The sequence below is a fragment of the Diabrotica virgifera genome, chromosome 9 (assembly GCF_917563875.1).
Source record: "Diabrotica virgifera virgifera chromosome 9, PGI_DIABVI_V3a".
In the NCBI taxonomy this organism is placed as follows: Eukaryota; Metazoa; Arthropoda; class Insecta; order Coleoptera; family Chrysomelidae; genus Diabrotica; species Diabrotica virgifera.
In genome coordinates, this window is record NC_065451.1 from 180,900,916 (window position 1) to 180,926,674 (window position 25,759).

A 25,759-nucleotide genomic window follows, 5' to 3' on the forward strand; every position below is an offset into this window, starting at 1 on the left:
CTACGAAGCATTTGTAAATTAACACATCGAAATACACTTTGTATTCTATTTTTCATCTCAACCCTTATTGTTGGAGGTATTTTATAAACTTCATTATTAACGTAACCCCAAAAAAATCAGTCCAGTTTATTAAATTCTGGTGATTTGGGTGGCCACGCTACTGGTTCATTGAAAAATGAAAATATCTCGAAAACTAATAAATTTAGACATAGAGAATGTTATCTCAAAATTAAAGTATGGTAATGGTACTTTTCAATAGTGATATTAAATACAGAGTATTCCATTTAAAATTACTGACAAAATAATGTACTTGCGTGTTGACTCACCCTGTATTTGATATAAAGAAAATTAGAAACATCGACCATTCTTGAAAATTTTGACAATACGTTAAAAAATATGGCATCAATAAACCATTGCTGTATTGCCTATTTTTATTTATACAGGGAGTTGAACTTGTTACGATTTTCATATAAAATTGGTTAAAACTTTGTAAATACCCTGTATAACATAACAAACCTTTATATTTTTGGGATGGAGAAGTTAACAGGATTTCAAATTTAAAATAAAATAAAGGGTGTTCCATTTAAAAAAAAAACATAAGTTTGGTCTGCCACTGTGTTATCGAACACCCTGTAACATTCTAACTAATTGTAATGTGAAGCTCATAGGTGGCTAAAATTTTTGTTATTAACTTTTATTGCTATCTATTACTATAGCGGATCTATTGAGCTTTACCACACTAATCAATCACACTGTATTTAATTCATTTTTTATTGTTTGATATTTTTTATTAATGTTCCTACCTGTTTTTAGTTAAAGATTCCTTTCAAAATCCAGTGTTTTTTTTAAATTATCCTCTATTCATAACACGTAAGAAATACAGTAAACTCCCTCTATAACGAGAACTGAAAAGGCGGACTAATTACCTCGTTATAAGCGGATCTCTATATATCCGGTTCTTCACCACTGAAATGTTTGATGCCTCTTACGTAGTTTATTAGGTGTCGATCGTCTACCTTAATGAGACTACGCCATCATGAATTGTAAATTTCCTACAGCATGTATTTAATATCGGTCGATAGATAAACAGGAAGTTTATTACAGGCGGTGGATTTTATTACAGCACTGGCCTCGAAAGGCACACAGATGTTGGGCATGTCTGTATACATGCAGTTGGGACATTTATTTATAGCTATTGCTTCGCTAAAAACAGGTAAAGAAACATATTTTTCGATTTCATTTTTCCTCGTTATAACCAAATATGCCTCTTTACAGCGGTGTTATAGTTCAATAGGAATTTCATGGGACATCTAGTGTACCTCGTTATAACCGAAACCTCGTAATACCCGTGCTCGTTATAGAGAGAGTCTACTGTAGTTTGTTTCTACTTACAAAGGGAGGAGGAAAGGGGCGCCTAAAATTTCTTGCCCCGGGGCGCTTGAAAGCCTTGGCGCGGCCCTGGTCTCAGCCCAGTGCTATTCATAAATGTAATAGATGAGATAGTGAAAGAATGTAAGAAAACTTTCAAGAAATACTGCATCGGTTGGAACAGAATGCAAATGATAAACGCTGAGATGTGTATATTTGCAGACGACATAGTATTAATTGCGGAAACAGCAGAAAAACTGAAATACAACTTAGAGAAATGGAACCTAGAAGCAAGCAAATACAACTTAAACGTAAACAAAGAGAAGACTCAGATAATGAAAATATCAAGGAAACAAGGGACGGAAGATCAAATAGAAATAATGATAGACCAACATCAATTAATACAGACAAATTCATACAAATACTTAGGAACAGTAATCAACAACAAAGGAGACATAGAGGACGATCTTAACAACAGAATGGAAAACACAGGAAAACTATTCCAAGCACTAAATAGAGGATTCCTTAATAACAAAGAAATATCAACAAAGACCAAGATGACAATATACAAAACAATATATAGACCTACGGTGACATATGGAGCAGAAAATTGGATATTAAACAAAAGACACCAGAGCAGAATACAGGCAGCAGAGATGAAATACCTCAGAAGAACGATAGGAGTAAAAAGAACAGATAGAATCAGAAATGAAGAAATAAGAGAAAGACTCAAAATCAAGCCGATACTCGACTCAATCAAGAAGAAAAAATTGGCATGGTTCGGACATCTAACCCGGATGGACAATGATAGACAAGTGAAAAGAGTGTGGGAAGCCAAACCAATAGGTAAGAATAGAAGAGGAAGGCCCATCAAAGAATGGAACAGTGACATTTCGCAGATACTGCAGAGTAAGGGTAAGACTTGGCAGGAAGCAACACAGATGGCATCCAATAGGAAGGAATGGAGAAAGTTCGTTAAGAGCTAGGACAATTCAGAAGATTGTAAAATATTGTAATTTATTGAATTGTAATTTAATGAATTGTATTATAAATGGCCCTACACCGAAAGGTACTAATGGGTCTACTGATTAAGTAAAGTAAGTAAATATTTCAAAAATGAAGGGAGATAGGTATAGGAAACTCTAATAAGAATTAAAAGCTAAGTAAATTTTCTACTCGATAGACTAGTAAGATACAGGGTGTTCCATTTAAACAAAAGTAAGTTATTACAGCTTGGATTTGTTAATAGAACAATCTTATATTTTGACCACCCTGTAAGAAATTTTGTTGCAGTAAGCATCTGTTTAAGTATGCTAAATAGTCTATTATTAAGATCCAAGGAAGAATTTGTTACTGATTCTTAGATTCGTAGATATTTATTTTTTTCTAAAACCTTACATTTTCATAAAAATCGAAATAAATCAAAACACCGTGTATTTAGGTATAGGGACCCTTATGAAAGTATAGCTTATTTTTTAAGGTCAATTCAGTAATATCATCAGATATAGGGCATTTCATAAGAAAAAAGATACCTTTGATATACCACTCTTTTTTGGAGTACCTTGTATAATTCACATTATTTTTAGATTGTAGTATTAAAGGCCCTGTATATTTCTGTGAAGAATTTTTTTTAAATATCAAGTGGTTCTCCGTACAGAGACCGAGGCGAATAAGATGAACCACCCTGTATTTTGAAGTGTTTTTTTTGTAAACAAGAATAAAAAATATCAGTTTAAAATACAGTAAAACATGTTTTTTATATCCTTATATCAATTTCCCAACATTTATTAAAAAAAAACATAATTCACACAAACACGTAAAATTTACGACACACGCCCTCTCATGACAAATTAAGAGACGCGCCCGCTAAAAGGATAAAAAAAGGTTTGGTGAGGTAGAAATGTCAAAAAATTAGTCGGTTTATGCTTCGCTTATGGGGGCACACCCCATATCCATACCCTGCATTATGGGGGCAAACCGCTCGTCTTGCTTCCAGACCCTCATGGAGTGGTCAACAAATTCCATTAGGTCACGAGACATAGCGTATGGACGTTCCATCCCGTTATTCAAGAGGCTGTCTTCACAGAAGCAGAGGAAGATCGTATCTACTGCCGCCTGAAATAAAATTAAGGAAACAATTAATATCAGATGCCATTGCTAAATCGCTAAAGGAAGCAAATAAACGAAATATTTGAATAGCAAACTAGTATGTAGAGATCAAAAATACCCTTATTCTCTCCCTATACAGGGTATTTGGTAAAGAATGGGCCTTAACCTTAGATTCCTGAGCTTAAAATAGGTCGATTTAACTCTTAAGCTCCTAGCGTTACATATATGTAACGCAGAAACCGCTAAAATCTTAGCCTTAAATTCGGGAAGTGATTCTAATTTTAACTAGATGATGATGTAAGACTTTCAAGGGACACTTTTTTACTAGTTTTCAGGAGTTGGTTCGAGGATTTGATCTAACCTGTTTATTTAGTTGAGTGTTTTATGTGACGTCGTTTATTATTTAGGGTAAAAATGGATCTCAAGTTTGAGTAAGTATATTTTTACTATTCTTTTGTTATTATATTTGGTTTAAAGTGTTTTCAATTGAGAATACATTAATGTCTTTTCTTATTGATAATATAAATTTTTAGAAATATTATCCTGGTTTTGTGAAAAATGCCTTTAATTTTTGGTGTTACGTATATGTAACGCTAGGAACATATGGGAGCAAAAATCGGAACTTTTGGAATTGTAACGTATTGTTTGTTCCAGAAAAGGGTTTTCTCTTTAAAAAGCGCTGGAGATGATTGATGCCGTTGAAACTTTAGACGTTGATGCTATATATAGGTGCTGAAACCCCAGAATTGAATGTGCTTACAGACGAGGAGTTTGGTGATGAGGAATATAATGATTTTAACAGGCTGTCCGAAAAAATGCTAAGAGCACCTGTTAAACTTGTTTTACGAAATAGTAAAAGAGATTTCGAAATATATGATGATATTGACGAGGCTCAGCTTTCCAGATCATCAGCAAAAAAACTAGTGAAAGGAAAGTTGAAGTTGATCTTATGGACCAGAATGTAGCTAGATACCAAGTATGAATTTGGTCTAAAAAATGATGGTGGTGTATATTTACATTGATGCTGGACATAACTATGGACACAATGGTCTATTTACATTGATGCTGAACATAACTGGACATAATAGATCCTATGATCCTATGCCACAACTAGAATATCGAAGGTATCTAGTAACATCGTATCTTACGAAATATGGTACCAAACCAAAAGATGCAGGCAGGCCATCTTCGTCCAAAGTAGTCGTAGATATAAAATATGATAAGATTGATCATCTTCTGACCTATATACCTGATAATAAAAGGAGATGTTTTGCAGATGAATGCTGTAGTTCATATGTGCGTACCATGGGTTGCAAGTGCAATGTGGGAGTGTGCATCAAGTGCAACATAGATTTTCATCTACAATAACTTGATTATGATTTTTCATTTATCTAGTTTTATATTTGTTTTTTATTTTAAAATTTATAATTGGAAATATTTTAAATATGTTTGCTCCTATATCTTCCTAGCGTTACATAATATATGTAACGGCAATTTTCTAAAAAATCAAAAATAGTTAAAAAAAAAAGTGTATGTATTTTTTTAAACCTTCTCCTGAATACATGAAAATAAAAAAAAATAAAATTTTCTAAATAAATTAATTCAGGATCCTAAGGGTTAAGCTAACTTACCTTAGTACGAAAGTTGATAATAACCGAAATACAGGGTGTCAAAGCCAACCTTTAATTTTATTTATTTTTGAATATTTCCTGACAAGCATGAGCTAACAACACGAAATTTGGTAAGCGGTTTTTTGGGACGGGAAATCTAAATTTGTTACCAAAAATAATGTATTACCCAGGGGGCGCCACATACTTCTTTCAGCGCTCATTTAATACCTTCAATTTTTTTTATCCCCCACTCTACATACTTTTTGAATAAAAATTTTTATTTTCTTAATATTTTTACTTAAAAAAGGTATCCTACATTTATCTCGCTAAAATCAACTTTTTCGAGATAAATGCATTTTAAATCTGCGATTAGGGGAGTGCAATTAGAACAAAAACATGCATTGTTTCGGAAAAATTCAAACAAGCTTATATTTTTCTAAAACTTTGTTTGTTAGTTTATATACATGTAAAAAAAGTAAAAAGTTCTACTCGCAGATTTGGCCGCTAATTGTTTATTAATTGTTTAAACAATAACAATTGTTTTGTGTAAATAATTTTAAAAGTATCGATAAATTCATTATTTTGCTTTAATCAAATAAATTTCTATTTTGTTTTTGATTATGCTAAATCCGAATATGGCATTGCAATTTGAAAATTCTTATACAGAAGCTCTTATACAGTGTGTCTGCGTAGCTAGGAACCACATGGAAAACTTTTTTATTATCAATTGTACGAAAAAAAGTTATTCTTAATAAAATGCTCTGATATAACCATCAGATATCAAATTTTATCAATTTTATACGAGTTATGTCAATAATATGAATTTCGTCAAAGAGTAAAGTACCTTTATATTCCAGAATATCAAAAAATGCTGTTATGAAAAGTTGTTTGAAATTAGAAACTATGTCTAAATATACAATTACATCATTCTAATCGAAAAAAGAAATTCAATTTTTTCTCAAATTACGGATACTCATCATCATTTTATTACAATTATGATAACTATTTTATTATCACATATACGAAAAAAAGTTATTCTTCATAAAATGCTCTCCCTGGTCTAAAGTCTAAGATACAATCATCAGATATCAAACTTTTTTAATTTTATACGAGGTATGTAAAAAATATGAATTTTTCTTAAGAGTCAAGTGCCTTTATTATTCACAATATTTTAATTAGAAGGATGTAATTAAACACTAAAACAAATTTTTTAATTCCATACAACTTTTCTTAATAACAATTTTCGATATTGTGAAACGTAAAGGTACTTTGCTCTTGAGTGAAATTCATATTTTTGACATACCTCGTATAACATTAATTAAATTTGATATTTGATGATTGCATCTTAGTTTATATACGATGCAGAATATTTTATAAGGAATAAATATTTTTTTCGTAAAACTGATAATAAAAAAGTTGTCAATAGGCTCTAAGTTACGCAGACATACTGTATAAGAGCTAAAAAAAATTTTTTTGCTGAACATTTATTATTGTGGAAGCTTATTATTAAATGTATTTTAGATAAGTTTTACAGAAAAAAGTTTTGATCACTTTGTATAAACATTTTTTTAGCTGGTAATTTTCGGTTTTTGTATTACATTTTTGTTATCTTTCTTAATTTTCTTAAAAAGAAATAGTTATTTCATTTCTAAAGTAAAATAATTTAGTGCATTTTAAAGATTACACCCTATGCTTTAAAAGAGCACTTATAAAACTGTAATAGATCTGTTCAAACTTGAATAATACTGTCTTGTAACCATAAGATAGCTTAATTATTCTTCTTTCATGTTCAATTTGTAAAATTTAATTTGATCAATTATTTAAAGAATTGCATTAAAATAACTCAACCGTGCACTTCGCCGTACGTTGGTTTACAGTGCGCCAATGTTTGTGAGAAGGGTGACTTTAGCGTTATAAATAAAAAATTATAGAAAATACAGATTTAATTTTAGAAAAAATTTTATATAAGGTTTTTTTTGTAAAATTTTCTGAATTTTTCAATGGTCAAGTCAGTTTTTTTCTAAACTTTATATTTTCGGAGTTATTTAAAAAAAACATCTAATTTCGTAGTTCATTTGTTTAATAAAAAATGAAGCACCCACTTCTCGAGTAGAACTTTTTGATATGTTGTTTATTAAACATTTCTTATGCCTGGTTGCACCAACAGATCTTAAGCTCCAGCTTAGCTAAGCTCTACTTATAGATAGGGCCTCCTTGAGGCGCACTTACGTTGCACCATAATTTTAGGTTCTTACCTTATTATCAATTATATCTATTATTATATTATGGTATTCTTATTGTAATATTTTATAATTATATTATATTAATTCTTATGATATTCTCGGCTTAAGCTTAAGATCTGTTGGTGCAACCGGGCATTAATGAAATTACAAAAAGTTCTATCTTGTTTGATTTTTTCCGAAGTGAAAATCTATATGCACTCCCCTAGATGCAACATATTTTTTGCATAACATTGTAGTTACACCCGAAAAATAAACTTAAAACCAAAATAATTTCCAAAAATGTATCGAAAATTCCTTCAAATGGAATTTGCGATGCAGTGACATAAATATGAGAACTTGCACAATTATTATGGTTTCAAGTTTATTTTTCGGGAGTAATTACAATGATATGCAAAAAATTATGTTGCATCTCAGATTTAAAATGCGTTTATGTCGAAAACAGTTGGGCTTAGCGAGATGAATGTAGTATACCTTTTTTAAGCAAAAAAATTAAGAGAATAAAAGTTTTGAATCAAAAAGTATGTAGAGTGGGGGATAAAAAAATTTAATGTATTAAGTGAGCGTTGAAAAACGTATGTGGCGCCCTCATTTATATTTCTCGTCCCAAAAAACTCCCGCCTACCAAATTTCGTGTTATTATCAAATGCCTCTCAGGAAATATTCAAGAATAAATAAAATAACAGTTTGAATTTGACACCCTGTATTTCGATTATCAACTTTCCTAATAAGGTAAGTTAGCTTAAATCAACCTATTTTAAGCTCAGAAATCTAAGGTTAAGCTATGGCTCATTCATTAGCAAATACCCTGTATATTAATTAACAGCTTTGAAGAAACTGAAAGTAGGTAAAGACCACACAGGTCTGGAGGCCATCATAGGGCTACTAGCTGCCAAAGAGCATTCAACACATTATTGTGTTGTACTGGTTGTCTTTTTAAAGACAAATCACATGCTATGATTTTATGACGGATATTCTTGAGTTAAAGTTGATTTCATGAAATCAAATGAACTATCTCTCAATAAACTCGTCTACCTTAAAATGTATAATGTATGTCTCAATCTGAATGAGTCAGATTAATAGTTATTTATGTACCAAGTCAGTAAAGTGACTCTTTATCGAACGAGTCTGATATTACGAGAAGAGCGAGGCGAGTAACAGACAAGTTCGATAAGGAGTATTTACTGGCGTGGTGCATACAAAATTTTATCGCCAACCTATAAACGACAACAATGGAAAATACATGTTAAAAATAAAAAGAGATTGTAATATTAAGTAAATACATATGTACATACCAACAAAAAGAATACCTGAAAAATTTGTGATAAATTAAATGTCTTTTATTAGTATTTCCGTTAAAAACTGTATGATATTGTTGATATTTGTATTGTCTCTAAGAAGCTCATATATGTCCCTGGGAAGGTTGCGTTTACTTCTCGTTTGCTGGTATATTTGACAATTGATTAAGATACTTATATGTTTTATTGATATAAAATAATATTTGCCAACATAATTTGATATTGGTTTTAACACTTACTTGCAATATACAATTTAAGAACTTTTTAAATTTTAGACGTCATAATAATTTCATAACAGTGATGACATATGACTTGCAAGATGGCCGCTTTCGATTTTTAATCGATAGTTATCAATATTGAATAATTAGGGATTCCAATGAACTGTCAGTGGTGGCCGGTGGATGGCTAAACTGACATGGCCATAGACATAGTTAAGGGGGGTGGTCATGGCGTATCTAATGTTTACATTGAATATTGACAAATTTGTAAAGAATATCCTGTTTGGTTTTGTTTTTTTGTTAATTGTGTAGCGAAATTTGTGAAATTGTGATAGCAAATTAAATATGAAGTGGTTTAAACATTGGATACGCCTATGGATGACAGTTTCGCCATCCAGCAGCCATATTATATCACGTGATTTGGAATGCCTAATTACTAAATCGGTAAAGTTTTAATTTATTTTATATCAATATAATTACAAAATACTACAGAATTTCACTTTTTGACATAAATTTAATTGATAATATCGCAAATTGCGTACAATATTTTTAATAATTAAAGTAAATAAATTGTAAGTCCACTCAAATACTCGCCATTCGATTACTGCCATCGACCACTTACATTCAATCTCGGTTAATTTGATTAATCGCGGTAGGTAAAGTAAAATTCTTCTTTCAGTACAATAAAGTGTTACTTTACTGCCGCAAATGAGGGCAAATGAGTACAATAATGAATGGCTTTAATGACGGTTGGCGATAAATTAAATTATTAGAAGACCAAGCAACACAAAATAGTGGTTTTATTTATTAGTATTTTGTATTTCGATAACGATTTCAGAAGTGGAAGTTGAAACGTCAATGAATTTAATTTAAATTAAATTATCATTTCCCAAGTAAAATACAGACTACAATGGAGGACCAATTAATCCAAAATAATTGCAACCCAGACCATTTCGGATTACCGAATTTTTCGGATTAAACAGATTTTCTTAAAACACGATTTTCATAAAAAATGTAATACCATTCACTGCATATTCATTTTTCCCAAATTTATTGCCAAATTGTTTGGTGTTAAGCGGGTTACTTCGGATTACCGAAGTTCGAATTAGCAGGATTCTAAAGCAGTAAAATGATATAAGATGATGCAACAATTACCTTTTCGTCTGTATTATCTTGCTCTTGCTATTTATGATTATTATCGGCATGCCAAAAGAGACACCGTTTTCTGCCGACTTGTAACCTTATTAATCTTTTATTGTACTATCGCTCTATCGATTCTATCGATCTACTAACGTCTGCATAAAATAGTACTTACCTCAAATATTGAAAAGCAAGTAAAGGCAACGAAGAACGATACGAAGACCACAATTGAGTAAACAACAACAAGGAAAAACCATGGGGCATCAGCACTAAAACCCTAAAACAAAATATCGATTTATTATTATTATATATTACAGATAACATTTTGATGAATAGAAAAAAAAAGAGTATGTGGTGTAATAGTGAGAACCTTGAGGATTAAAGGTTAAACTAAAATTGTACATACATTATGATTGACAAACTGTGACACAATGATATGACAATGACATGAGAGAATGACATAATGACAACAATAATAATAATATTATGCAGAAAGGAACACCACATTCATCCACGCTGTTAGTTTCTGACATAATCTTGTAAATAGGTAGGAGACTTTCTTATTCGCTTTTGAAATGTCAGTTCTGGGGAAACTGAAGTTGAAGTAATTGGACCGTCACCAGGAGCAGAAGAAGGTTGTTGAAGTTGACTATCTATGGTATTAATTTCTTCTACACTGTTCAATGGTTCCATGTTTTGATTTATCATGGGGGACTGGTTTTCTACATGTTTTTCATTATCTTCAATATTTGCCTCATCTAATGCCAAAAGCGAAGTATTTCCTCTCGGAGTTAAGTGTCGGACCGAAACTGTGGTTTCATTTCCATTTGGTAATCTGACATGTGCATAATCTGAATTTGCTTCAAGGAGTTGGACTTCTTCCACCAGAGGTTCATATTTCGAATTTTTAACATGTTTCTTGAGGAAAACAGTTCCAGGAGTACTAAGCCACGTTGGAATAGATGTACCATTTGTTGATCTTCTGGGATGATTAAACATGCGTTCGTGTGGAGTACAGTTGGTAGAGGTACATAATAAAGATCTAATTGAATGTAAAGAATCAGGTAGTACATCTTGCCATTGGTTTATGTGAAGATTTCTAGATTTAATTGCCAGTTGAACTGTTTTCCAAATGATACCATTAAATCTTTCACATTGTCCATTTGCTTGAAGGTTGTATGGAGTTGTATGACTGGAAGCAACACCATGACTTGTTAGGAATGATTTTACCTCAGCAGACAAGAATAAAGATCCTCTATCGCTGTGAATATATGCAGGAGTTCCGAAAGTAGTAAACGGCTGATAACTGTTGAAGATGATAAATTTGAGCATGGGAATGCAAATGGAAACCTTAAATATTCATCTACAATATTCAGCAGATATTTATTTTGATTGTTAGATGGTAAAGGTCCTTTAAAGTCAATATTCAGTATGTCAAAAGGTGCTGTAGCCTTAATCAAAGTGCTTTTGTTTTTGTAAAATTTTGGTTTATTCTCAGCACAGATTGGACAAGAAGAGATAGTTCGTTTGACATCTTCTAAAGAATAAGGTAGATTTTTACATCGTATCCAGTGACAGAATCTGGTTATTCCAGGATGACACATTGTGTTATGTAAATTGAATACATTTTTATCTGACATAGTGGGGTGAATAGCAGCAGATATTCTTGAAAGAGTATCCGCAACAATGTTTTGATTCCCAGGTCTGTAAATAATTTCAAATTTATAGCAAGACAGTGCTATACGCCAACGCATTATTTTCTCATTTTTAAAACCTTTTTATATACTTGGATTGGTTGTTGTCACGGACTCCGAAAATTTTGTAATCCATTTTAAAAATAGTTCTAGGCTACGTAGGTACCTGAAATTTTCAGAATAGGTTTGAACTAGCTAACAATGTATTATTTAACTGCTATTATACAGGGTGATTGATTAGTGGGGTAAAGCTCCGTAGATCCGTTATTATAGTAATGGATAGCGATAAAAGTTGATAACAAAAATTGTAGCTAACTTTGAACTTAACATTAGAAAATTAGTTAGAATGATACAGGGTGTTCGATAACATAGTGGCAGATCAAAGTTATATTTTTTTAAATGGAACACCCTATATTTTATTCTATATCCGAAATCTTCTTAACTTTTCTATTACAAAAATATAAAGGTTTAGTATGTTATACAGGGTATTTACAAAGTTATAACCAATTTTATATGAAAATCGTAACAAGTTTAACTCCCTGTATAAATAAAAATAAGCACATCGGCAATCGTTTATTAATGCCAGATTTTTTGTTTATTGTCAAAATTTTTATAAATGATCGGTATTGCTAATTTTCTTTATATTGAATAAAGGGTGAGTCAAAACGCAAGTACATTATTTTCTCAGTAATTTTAAATGAAACACCCTGTATTTTATATCACTGTCGAAAAGTACTATTACCGTACTTTAATTTTTATATAACATTCCCTATGTCTAAATTTATTAGTTTTCGAGATATTTTCATTTTTCAGAGCAAATTATTAATTACGTGTATAAATCTATCCAAATTTTAGGCAAGCCATGACTAAATCGTCTAAAACTGACAATTTACGATTACTTATTATTAATCTGTAATCATATTTTGCTACAATTTTTGTTATTAACTTTTATTGCTATTTATTATATTATATTATCTATTACTATAACGGATCTACGGAGATTTACCCCACTAATCAATCACCCTGTATGGATGAATCCATTTTTTTTATTTCAAACTATTTTACAAACGTGACTAATGCAATGATATTTTAAAGTACGGTAATAAATCGATATCTACAAACTGATGGTGGGTCAGTGGCATTAGACTGCAGATCGAGAGTTCCCTAGTTCGAGCACGGATGTTGCGTATCTTTTTTTAATTTTTTTAATAAATAATTAAAAGTTGATATACTTAAAATTCATATTTTATAAGTTAATTATTATATATAAATATTATACAATATACCATTTTAAACAACCGTCTTATTATAAAAAGTACTTTTTTATACTAGTGTAATTTTTGGAATTATAATTTTAACAGTTAATACACCTACTAAAAATTCATATTTTATTCTTTCAAAACATGTTGTGTCCTGTATATAACAAAACCGTATTATGATAAAAAGTACTTTTTTATTATAATGTAATTTTTGGAATTTTAAACATTTTATAACGTCAAATTATTTTATATTCTCCCCTATAAATAATAAAAAGGTTTTATTATAAAAAAGTTCTTTTTGATTAAAGTGTATTTATTAATTTTTGATGTTGGTTTTAAGTCAAACATAAAAGCAACTGACCTTTGGTCTGTAATAATTTTAAAGCGTCGGCCCATAAGAAAGTGTCTCCATTTTCTTATGGATTCCACAATTGCATAAGCTTCTTTTTTAACACTTGAATGTTCTGTTTTTGAAAGTGTTCTTGAATAAAATGCTACTGGTTTTCCTTGTTGTGTAAGTTGAGCTCCAATGGCAAATTCGGAGGCATCTGTTTCAACGGTAAATATTTCAATTTCATCAACAGAAGTGACTACTGCTTCCACAATGTCCTGTTTCAGCTTTTCAAATGCATGTATTTGAGTTTGATTTAAGGGAAATTCTTTGATATTGACAATAGGATGTATCTTTTCCGAAAATTTATGTATGAATTTTGAATAGTGGGCGAACATTCCTTGAATTCTTCTTAATGAAGTGATATTTGTTGGTTCTGGTAAATTGATTAGGGGTTGCAGTCTTTCAGCATCTGGTTTTATAGTTTTCTTTTCAATAGTAGGGGAGAGTTGGACAAAACCGGGTACCACTCCAAAAACCGTCTGTATCTTTTGCTATGTGAGAGTAGCAAATGTTTGCTGCATATTGAAATATTCTCAAATGACTTAAGTTTGATATGCCAATGCCAATTTTTAAGAATATTCTTAGATTTTTAATTTTTTTTATTTTTATGAAAATATTGCAAAATACCCGGTTTTGTAAAAACCAAAAAACCGGGTAGTAACTTAATTACCATGTAAAAATACTAATGGGCAGAAAATAAAATATTTATTAAAAGTATGTGAACAAAAATCGAAAATATATGAACAGAAGTCACAAATAAAAACTTCATTTACATCATCATAGGCACTACAGTCGTCATAAGCCCATTTGGTGCAAGATACATTTTATCCAGCCTTCCTTCGCATTATAATTTGAAAATAGTTAATTGTAATATAGACACGCATCGTCATTATTATCTTCTTTCTCCAAACTCTCCAAAATTTTGTTTTTGGTGCAGCCCTTTTAACCACGTTTTTTCTTTTTTTTTGTCCAGTTCATTTAGTTTTAATTTTTTTACGACTGGAGATTTTTTTAAATTTTTCCTACTAGCTTTCTTACTAGCTTCTTCAACAGAAGAAGCCACACGTTGTAGTTAACTAAAAGCAAAAAACCACTGCAGAAACTGGAAGAAACAAGAGGTCTGATAAAATCGGGTACCCGGTTTTGTCGATTTTCGGACTACCCGGTTTTGTCAAACTCACAAACAAGATATTAAATGTTATTTAAATTTTTAAATTATGATATAATATTCAAAGTTTTTGCGTTGATTTTAGGAAAGTAAATCGTGTTACTGAGCGTGATGCTTATCCTTTACCCTATATAAATAGCATTTTAAGTAAGTTAGGTGGAGCTAGATATTTGTCAACAATGGACATTAAGAGTGCCTATTGGCAGGTGGGTCTTACTGAAGAGAGCAAGCAGTACACGGCGTTTACTGTGCCAGGGCGTGGACTTTTCCAGTATTGTCGTATGCCTTTCGGATTGCACAACGCTCCAGCTACGTTTCAAAGATTAGTAGATAATCTATTAGGTCCTGAACTCTCTGAGTATGTTTTTGTGTACTTAGATGATATATGTCTGGCTACGTCAACTTACGATAAACATGTCGAAGTCTTGACAGAAATCTTTGCCAGATTGAAAAAAGCCAATTTGACCCTTAATAAAGAAAAATGTTCTTTCTGTGTGTCAGAACTTAAATACTTAGGTTATGTTGTTAACTCTAGTGGTCTGTCTGTAGATCCGGCAAAAGTAGAGGCCATTGTGAATCTTCCACGACCCACCAATGTCACTGAAGTCAGAAGAGTCCTTGGAGTTATAGGATGGTATCGTAAGTTTGTAAATAGTTATTCAGATCTTATTTCACCTTTGTGTAGATTATTACAAAAGAACAAGAAGTTCGTTTGGGACAAAGCTTGTGAGGAAGCTTTTCAGAGTATTAAAGACGCTCTTGTCTCAGCACCTATTTTGTCTAGTCCTAATTTTGACAAACCTTTTTACGTACAAACTGATGCGTCAGCGTATGGTCTTGGAGCTGTCCTTACTCAAAAGTATGATGAAACTGAACATGTAATTTGTTATTTGTCTAGAACTCTAAATAGAGCCGAGAGAAACTATAGCAGTGTTGAGCGTGAATGCCTCTGTGTTTTGTGGGCGTGTGAAACTTTACGAGCTTATCTAGATAGTTATAAGTTCTATGTAATCACTGATTGCTACTCGTTGTTATGGTTGGACAATTTGAAGGACCCTCAAGGACGACTTGGTAGATGGGCCTTACGTCTGCAATAGTTTGACTATGAAGTACTGCATCGCAAAGGTAAGGATCACATAGTTCCTGACACCCTTTCGCGAGCTTTAGAACTACCTGTTGATAGTGTACATATGATAAATCCTGTAGAAATAAGTAATGTTCAAGCAATAAACCCCGAATGTGACGAATATGATTTTTCTTCTACCAGTGATAAATGGTATAAGAAAATGTGTAATAATGTAAATAAAAATCTAAATATATTGATCAAGATTTTCCGAGTTTAAGAGATGATTGTGAATATTGGAAACTTGTAGTTCCAAAAGATTTTCGAGATAAGATACTTCAGAGGTGTCATGATTCTTGTGTTTCAGGTCATTTAGGTATCTACAAAACATTTCATCGTGTATCTCGCCTTTTCTATTGGAGTTTTATGAAAATGGACATTACGAAATATATAAGGAAATGTGAGGTTTGTTTAAGGACAAAGCCTGAACAGAAAAGTCCTGCAGGACATATGGGACAGGCTGTCGAACCCACAAAGCCTTGGGAGATCATCAGTATGGACTTATTTGGACCATTGCCCAGAAGTTCAGCTGGTAATACTTGGATTTTGGTAGTTACTGATAAGTTCAGTAAATTTCCTCTTTTATTCCCTCTGAGAAAGGCAACTGCCACTTCTATAAGTAAAATTTTAAAAGAAAATGTATTTCTTTTGTTTGGTGTTCCCAGAGTCTTAAAATGTGATAATGGAAGTCAGTTCAAAGGTAATATTTTAAGATCTTTTTGTCAAGAGTTTGGAATCAGATTTCTTTTTACTCCAAATTTTACCCCTCATCCAAACCCTACTGAACGAATTAATCGTATCATGAAAACCATGTTGATGGCTTATGTTAAAGATAATCATAGGTTGTGGGATGTTAATTTACCTGAACTAGGTTGTGCTATTAGAACTGCCAAACATGAGGTGACAGGTCAAACACCATACTTCGTTAATTTTGGTTGTGAGATGATGACTCATGGAAGTGAATATCATCTAAAAATAGGGAATGAAGAAAATAAACAACGTGTGTATGATCGTTCTAAAAATATGAATAGGTTGAGAGACTGGGTTAAGAAGCGGATTGATAAAGCTTCAGATAACACCAGAGAAAGATATAATTTAAGAAGAAGGGATGTTCATTTTAAGGAAAATGATTTAGTTTGGAAAAAGAACTATGTTCTTTCTGATAAAGCTAATTATTTTACATCTAAGTTTGCTGATAGATTTGTTGGACCTTTTAGAGTAAAGCGTAAGGTTGGTTATTGTACATATGAATTAATAAATGATAATGGTAAGTCTATTGGTCACTGGCATGTGAAAGACTTGAAACCTCACCCACAGAACTCTGATAGCCACGTTGAATCGGATTCTGATGTAGATAGTGTAACATAGTATGTATTTTTAACAAGTTTCTTTGGGATTCAATTCAAAGAAACTTAATTTTCTTTCCGGAAGGAAAGGTGGAGTTATTACAGTTGAAAATTTAGTAGTAACGTTTGTTGAGTTTTGGTCCGATTATTTTGTCCTTGGAGGATGTATAATTTGTATGTTTGGATGTATATGCTTTTTGTGTGAGTCAGTGAGAGAAGATTTTTGTTGTAGAGTTTTTTGTTTTGAACGCCTTGTTAGCAAATCAACAACGTTCATTCTTTTCAATAAACATTTTTGAGAAAGCACTTGAAGCCTGGTCGGTGATTTGGATTCCCAGTTTTTTTAATTGAAATGGTACTTTTTCAATCCTTTGGTGGGATGTACTGGGAATTCTCTTATTGAGGTATCCGTTGGTGTGCTGGAAATTTGGGGCACGTAAAGATTTGTCTTGGAAAATCCTCTAGAGATTAATTCGATGTTTATTAATGGCCAGGCTGAGAGTCGTGTAATAGACCCTTTTGTATGTTAAAGGTAAGCTGAAGTCATTTTTGTTCAGTTTATTGGTTCTCAGTTTTAAGAAGTTAGTTCAGTTATTTTTATTTTCTTTTTCTTTTGCTAGGGTGTTCCGGTATTCAGTAATTGTATGTATTTATCGATCCTGAGGCTTTAAAGAAGTAATAGAAGTACATTTATTTACCAGATTTACATTTATTCAGTATATTGGAAATAATACATTTGGCAGATTTATTTAGAAGTTCGATATTTGACGTTTAACCTTTTGATATTTTGACAAAATTTAAGGAAGATTGCAGTGTGTTTATCCAGGCAAATGATTTTTTTTATTGAAGGAAATAAGTACGGTAATAGATTTTATTTTATTTTATGGGAGAAAACAAGAAAGAACAAGGTACAATTTAGATTGGGTTAAGGGGTCTAAAAAGGGGACTAAAATACAATGATTTTTATATTTATGTGAAGGAAACAGCTGGTTCTGGTTTATTTTTTTTAATTAATTACTTACTTTTGTTCTTATAAACTATTGAAATCAAAATTAATGTTTGTATGTAAAAACGGACTTAAAATTTTGTTGACATTATATTCTATATAGTTATCTAGTGTTTTATTTGAACTGTCATGTCTCATGCTCATCTAAATCAAACCAACTAATAATATAAAAATAATTCCGATTGAGAAATAGCTGTGGTACAGTGTCTATGAATTTGGAATCTTCAAAGGAATAGTGTCTTGATTTTATGGCGATAGGTTTGCAGTTTCCTGTTAAATGGGCAAACAGTGGATATGGTTTTACAATTGCTGTTGTTAGATTAAAGATTGAAATTGGAGGTTTCTTAGCATCAAAATTAAACTGCACTCCAGAATTTTTATTAAGGATATCATGGCCAATTATGACATCTGAGCATAGATTTTCTTGGACATAAAGTTTAAAATTTTTATAGGTCTGTTCAGATATTTTTAGGTTGACAATGCAAAACCCGCAAACTGGAGAGTTTAAAGATGAGGAAGCCATTTGTACATTTAAGTTTGTACGGCAATACTATTTAAAATGTAACTATTTAACTATACTAAATACAATATATTGTGTTATTTACTGTATTAGTATATTGATTGCGTTTAATTTTGTATTAGGGATAGGATTGTATATTCTTTATTGCAACTGGCTGAATGACTAACGTCTATGCCATTAAATAAAAAAAACTATACTAAATGTATAATTTTGAATGGCAATACTATTTAAAATGTAATTGTATGTACTACCAGTATCTACTAGAGCTTCAACCTCAGAATTATTTACATGGATTTTTATTATAGCTTTTGATAAACAGGACAGCAGCAGATAGCATTCCAACTCAAGCAGCAGATGTTTTGTTATGAACATGTAATTTTTGTTTTTGATTGTTACTTCTACAGACTTGTTCAAAATGTCCGAATTTACCACAAGAGCATTGGTGATTTTTAGCAGGACATCTATCTCCAGTATGACGACTTTTTCCACAAAACCAGCATTTTGGAAAGGTAGCTGCGCTAGTCGAGTTGTTTTGATCAGTTTCATGTGCAGTATTCTGAAGGGTGTTATCAGTAGTAATAAAATTTACAATAGAATTTGACATAATATATGAATCTAATTGTTGTTGGGCCATTTCTAAAGATCTGGCTGAATTATACGCTTGATCTAATGTTAAAGTGGCGCTTTCAAGAAGTCTTTGCCTAATATTTGAAGCACTTAAACCTCGAATAAAAGAGTCCCTGATGTAATCGTTTTATTTCTAGCAGCAGACACTGTTTGAAATCAATGGACTCACCCACTTGTTGTTTTCGTGTGGATAAGGTGTGGCGGGCAAATATTTCATTTTTTTGTTTTATGTATAGTTTTTCTAAGGTAGCAGTTGCGTCAGTGTAGGAGGTACATTCACTTATAGCTTGATATACTACAGGATTTACATAATTCACCAATAAATTCAGTTTACCTTTGTCTTCAGATACATTAGCTGCTTCTAGAAAGTTTTGAAAAGTTCTCTTCCAGCGTGTCCAGAGTTGTGTTGCGTTTGTTGAATTGGAATCGATGTCTAGTTGATCAGGCTTGAGTAGTTTATCCATTGTTGAATAAATTTTAGTTTATTAAATTGTAATAAAAACAACAAACTGTGACAAACTGTGACACAATGATATGACAATGACATGAGAGAATGACATAATGACATCAATAATAATAATATTATGCAGAAAGGAACACCACATGTGGCACGTTTACGTGATTTATTTAGATTTGATCCGATTCAATTTATTTTATTAAATTTTATGTTATAGATTCCTTTCAAACCATACTCTAATGGTATTTTTAAACATCAACATTTTATTTTCTTTTTTTGAGAGCGTAGGCGCAAAATTTTGGGCCAATACATTCATTTTTTTTTTTCGAATCCTGTGAAAACCAATAAGTATTTTTGAAAAATTTAAACTCAGAATGAAAGATTACATTATTACCGAGAGCCGATAGTCCCTGAAAACTTTTCTAATGTTTATTTTAATAAGTTATAGTGGTGAAAAAAATCAAATTTGGTGCGATTTTTAATTTCAAATATCTCATTCAAAAGAAACTTTTTGTTTATTCTTTTAAACTCTAAGGGACTTTCGGCCCTCGATAATAATGTAATCTTCCATTCTGCGTTTAAATTTTTCCAAAAATCCTTATTGGCTTTCTCGGGATTCGAAAAAAAATAAATGCATTTAAAAAGCATCGGCCTAAAATTTTGCGCCTACGATCTTAAACATATTTAAAAAAATTCCAAAAATACAAAGTCAAAAGCTACTTACAGTAAGTATCAAGGTGATCAAGACAGATAATTGTACTATCGTTCCTTGTGCTATTCCCAATATGAAATCGCCAACAAAGTTAATAGAAAGAATGCTGCTAGCATTCTGGGACACAACTTTAGCTGCTTTTTTACCAGATTTGTAGAAAGGTGTACCATGCATAGCTAAAACGATAAAATACAAGAATAAAACAGTTTATATGAAGGCTATCCAGAAATTTAGTTACATTTTGATCTGTAGCCGCTAGGGGCGGGGCTAGCGAGGAAATCTTAGCTTAATGGCATAGAAACATTACTTACCGATTAATACGTAAGCATTTTTGGACACGATCCTTAGACAAAATCCAAAGGCTCCTATGAACATATTGATGGGGAGAGCAATGAGTGTTATCAAAGATTCGAACACAACACTACCAAGATGATATTTGAAGACCAATCTAGCACTGGAGCAAATTGGACTCTCCAAGCTCCTCTTGTTTCTAAAATAAATTTAAAATATTAGTATATAATTATAATATAATCTTCAGCTGATAACTATATATATATCGTCATCATCATCAATCGCGTTACAACTCTTCGTGAGTCTTTGCCGCTTTTACTATTGTCTTCCATGTTTGTCGGTCCTGTGCCACTATTTCCCATTGGCTTACTCCCATTTTCCAGATCTTATCTGACTGCATCTTTCCACTTTTCTCCAGGCCGCAGCCGTCCTACAGACTTTCTCCCATCTGGCCTTTCCCAAAACACATTATTTATAAGTCGTTTGTCGTTACTGCGTATAACTATATATCAGAAGATAAATAATTCTTCTAATAATAAGCGGGGCATTCACGATCCGATTTGTGGTCCCTCTAGTGGGACCACTAGTGGTCTTACTAGTTGGATATTCCGCACCATTCACGCCCCAACATTTTATCTTACTAGCCTCCAACTTCGGTCTTTACCTTTCAGTCACCTGTTTTCACGGTGGTGTACACTGCTCAGCCAAAAATGTATCGAGTAAAGTCTATGCAAAATATACTTCGGAGGATTTGTGTTTTTAAAAATTGGGTACATGAGTTGAGGTTTCATAATTAAGCATGCCATAAGTTTCGTTTCTCTAGCATTTGTCTATAGAGCTGATAATATGAACTAATTAATTTTTACGACTCTTGTAATTTTTACGTTTTAAGATGAAGAGGAGTTATATTCCATTTTAGAAAGAAATAAAAAATTGTTCTAAACTGGAGTAGCAAGTTTTCGTGCCATTAAAAGTTATTTTCTATTATTTATTTGCGAACCTAGGGTTATTTGCTCAGTGATGTACCAATTGAGATTTTGTTTGGAGCTGATGTAAGCAAATTGTATACAAGGAGGAAATACTAGTTACAGTGCGGTCTCGTAGCAAATTTACCATTTTAATTGGGAATACATCCCAATGTTAGTTAGAAATTAAATTTATTTGACGTTTCGACTTCTACTTCTGAAATCGTTATCAAAATGTTCCGAAGTGGAAGTCGAAACATCAAATAAATTTAATGTATAACTAATATCGTGGCCTATTCCCAACTCAAATAGTAAATTTGCATAAGATGCCAAAAGAAAATAGTTTCAGATTAATAAGAAACTGGTCTTTATTTACTGAAAAGAAAATGATTGGCCCCAACAAAAAGTAGATAATGAAGAATACTGTATTTTAATAAGGGTAATTTTTGTGAAAGTTTATTTTCTATTAAATATTTGCACACTAAATAGGAATTGTTGCGTAAAGAAACTTGTAGACATCTCATACGTAATATACTGCGAGGCATAAGTTAGGGATATAGAAAATTTATGCTCATTTTCATAATTGATTTTTTCGTGAACGGATTAACGGGTCTTGCTAATTTTTTTACTATTCTAGATATTTCTTTAGTGTTAACACAGTTGTGCAAAGATTTACTCAAACTTCTTTTTTGTACTTATACCAGGTGGAGGAAAAGAAATGTTTTTCTTATGTTAAGTTTGAAACACCCTGTAGAGAGGACGAGGTACAATAATGAGTATACATCGGAATCGTATGATAGTCTTATGTTTTGTGAACATTTTGTTTTTTGAATGTGCCTGATATCTTTAGAAACAAAGAAAATAGACGGCTTTGGAATAACTCATTTACGAATTCTTTATTATGCACTTATACAATCTCAATTTACATATGGTCTTTTAGGATGGGGTGGAATACGCAATAATTACTTACATTCTATAAATATTATTCAAAAATGGCTAATTAGAATTATATACGGGAAAAATTTAAGATATTCTAGTGAGCTGTTATATAACGAAAGTAAATTTTTAACTGTACGTAAATTATTCTATTATAAAGCCCTTATAGATATACATGAAAAAAAGATAATATTAAATTTTAACAATCATGCCCACCAAACTAGATATAAAACATAATGCAATTCTACCAAAATGTAATAAATCCATCCTCCAAAGATATGTTGGTTACATAGGGCCCAAATTGTACAATTTACTACCAGATAATTTAAAACAATTTAAAAATTATAAAAAACATAGGTATAAATATGAAATTAAACAATGGATTGGGAGCAAATCAACAAAAATTCTGCGAAGAACTTATTAATGGACAATTCTAATAAATAAACTTAAATATGAAATAAAAAATTATATCGAAAATAAAGTTTGTATCTATAGAGATTTTTATTGTCAACTGCAATATTCCTTGAATTGATGGACACATTTATGGTAGGGGAGCAAAGTATGCTAAATGTGCAGTCACTCGAGCGCTTTGGGGACCTATTGGGTTGTGATTATTAGGCCCTAAAACCAAAAAAAGTTAAGTAAAATTTTCCATTTTAGCGGGCGCTTGCCATTTTTTAATTTAATTTTCCATTTCCATTAATCGTTTTTTCCGAATATAGCGCCATCTATCCATAATTCGACAAAATGTTTCGAATAAAAGTTGCTTATTTTTATGCAGAGAATTCAAATCTGCAATAAAAAATGGTGGCACCCATTTAAGATTTTAAAGTAACCCCCCACCCCACCTCCGTGGGGGGTCGCGTTTGGTACCATTCGATATATTTTTCAAAAATATTAAATAAGTGTATTTTGCAGTTTTTCGATCTGATGTTTATTTTGCTAAATATCGCGGGATTTGTATTTAAAATTTAAAATTTACCCCCCACCCCTTTCTGCGAGGGGTCGTGTTTGGTATCTATCGATAGATTTTTGAAAAATATTGAACGTGTAGTTTTTAGTTTTTCGATCTGACGTTCATTTCGCGAAATATTCGCCTTTTTCTTGTGAAACTTTGTGACTCACCAATTCCCTTACGCCCCGCTCAAATCGTCAGATTTTTTAAATATACACTGTTTTGCATGTACTTAACTTACCTTATCTTAATCTGACAATTTCGAGTATTTTTAAGGATAGATTTTTTTTTCGGGCCCCCCTAAACAAACTCCCCTGTGTTAAGAGCCAATATATGGCAGAGGTACATCTGCAGGGTACCACGTTTCTCCCCATATGATAATCTGACGCGCTCGAGTAACTGCAAAAATCCCCGCTTGGGCTCCCCTACCATTATATCACAATCACAAATTACATATAGTAAAATTAGTATACTTTTATTTTTTTCTTATTTAATGTTAGAGTTTTTAGTATTTTTATAAATTCCCATATAACTGTATACATTTATACATTTGTTAAATATTTTTTGTTTATATTTGTAAGTTAATATATTATATTTTTAAGTCTCACGCACAAGGGGTGCTACTTTTGTATGTATATTAGTAATATATACAGGGTGAGGCAAATAAAGGGCCTATTAGAAATATACCGAGAACTAAAGGCAACAGAATCATGAAAATTGGAATAAAGGGGTTTTGAAGGATGATCTATTAAATGAAAATATTTTCATCTCTTTGCAACTTCCGGTTATACCAGAAGTTGCTTATAACTTCGTTTTTTTAAATGGGACACCCTGAATATTTTTACATTTTTGGATTCTCTTCGATGTCTTCTTTCTTAAAATATGAGGTTTTGTAATATTATACAGGGTATTTTAAAAGATAATTAAGTTTTTTTATTAATTTCGTAGCAAAATTAACACCCTGTAGAATTCTAGTAGTTTGACATCTAAAACTCTACTTACGTTCAAATAATTTTTAATATACTCTACTATTGTTAAGAATCATTAGTATAGCTAAATTTTTAATTTTAGTAGACAGGGTTGGTCGAAACTCGGAATGAGTATTTTCTGAGTTTTCTTAAATGGAACATCCTGTATTTTAGTATTGTAATGAAATGATATTTTATGGTACTTTTTTATTTCATAAGCATTCCCTATACCTAACTGCTTTAATTTGTGCTTAATTGTTAATCGCACCAACAATCTTAACTACGTAGGTATTTTGATAGCTAAACCATTATTGGTAATTTTAAGGACCAGTCTGGATTAATATTTATTTATTTCTGAAAAATTATTTGGGATTGAGTATTTTCACGGACAACCTAATAATATGTTACGTATTTTTTGTTGCAATTAATGTTTAGCTTGAATCACCAATAGCTCACAAATTAAAGCAGTTAGGTATAGGGAATGCTTAAGAAATAAAAAAGTACCATAAAATATCAATTCATTACAATACAAAAATACAGGGTGTTCCATTTAAGAAAACTCAGAAAATACTCATTCCGAGTTTCGATCAACCCTGTATACTAAAATTAAAAATTTAGCTATACTAATGATTCTTAACAATAGTAGAGTATATTAAAAATCATTTGAACGTAAGTAGAGTTTTATATGTCAAACTACTACAATTCTACAGGGTGTGAATATTGCTACGAAATTAATAAAAAAACGTAATTATCTTTTAAAATACCCTCTATAATATTACAAAACCTCATATTTTAAGAAAGAAGACATCGAAGAGAATCCAAAAATGTAAAGATATACAGGGTGTCCTATTTAAAAAACGAAGTTATAAGCAACTTCCGGTATAACCGGAAGTTGCAAAGATATGAAAATATTTTCATTTAATAGATCATCCTTCAAAACCCCTTTATTCCAATTTTCATAATTCTGTTGCCTTTAGTTCTCGAGATATTTCTAATAGGCCAGTTATCTGCCTCACCCTATATACAAGGTAGCTCAACTTCAATGAGTTATTTATGTTTATCTTTAGAAAACTAAAGATATCACGGAGATTCAAATAACAAAATGTTCACAAAACATAGAGGCTCTATGATGTTTTGGGGTGGAATTTCCCTGAAAGTAATACGGATTCGGTGTCTACCTGAAGGCTCTTTGAATATCGAGAGTTACATTACACATATTCTTTTTCTTTGAACACTCTTTTTCTTTCGCACTATATATAGGAAATAATGTTGTCTTAGTGGTATGATAAGACAAGACCTCTGCACGTATCGCAGTCGTCAGTTAAAACACATATTAAAAAGTAAAACCGTCTAGT

The 25,759-nt window shown here is 31.6% G+C and overlaps 1 protein-coding gene and 1 long non-coding RNA gene across 3 annotated transcripts in view; one reads left to right on the top strand and one right to left on the bottom strand.

Annotated features, from left to right (window-relative positions):
* Positions 1-3,158: 3,158 nt before the first annotated feature.
* LOC126891866 (choline transporter-like protein 2) overlaps positions 3,159-25,759 on the bottom strand; it is a 132,955-nt gene continuing 110,354 nt past the window's right edge. For both annotated transcript variants that reach the window (XM_050661192.1, XM_050661193.1), the window contains exons 10-13: positions 20,601-20,779; positions 20,302-20,465; positions 10,159-10,260; positions 3,159-3,483 (exon numbers count right to left, since the gene is read on the bottom strand). In XM_050661192.1, the coding sequence (XP_050517149.1) occupies positions 3,289-3,483; positions 10,159-10,260; positions 20,302-20,465; positions 20,601-20,779 (640 nt within the window). In that variant the 3' untranslated portion in view covers positions 3,159-3,288. The remainder of the gene's footprint in view (positions 3,484-10,158; positions 10,261-20,301; positions 20,466-20,600; positions 20,780-25,759) is intronic.
* Positions 17,195-18,079, top strand: LOC114325178 (uncharacterized). Its single transcript, XR_007700602.1, has 2 exons — positions 17,195-17,499; positions 17,588-18,079. It is a non-coding gene; the product is annotated as an uncharacterized LOC114325178 (long non-coding RNA).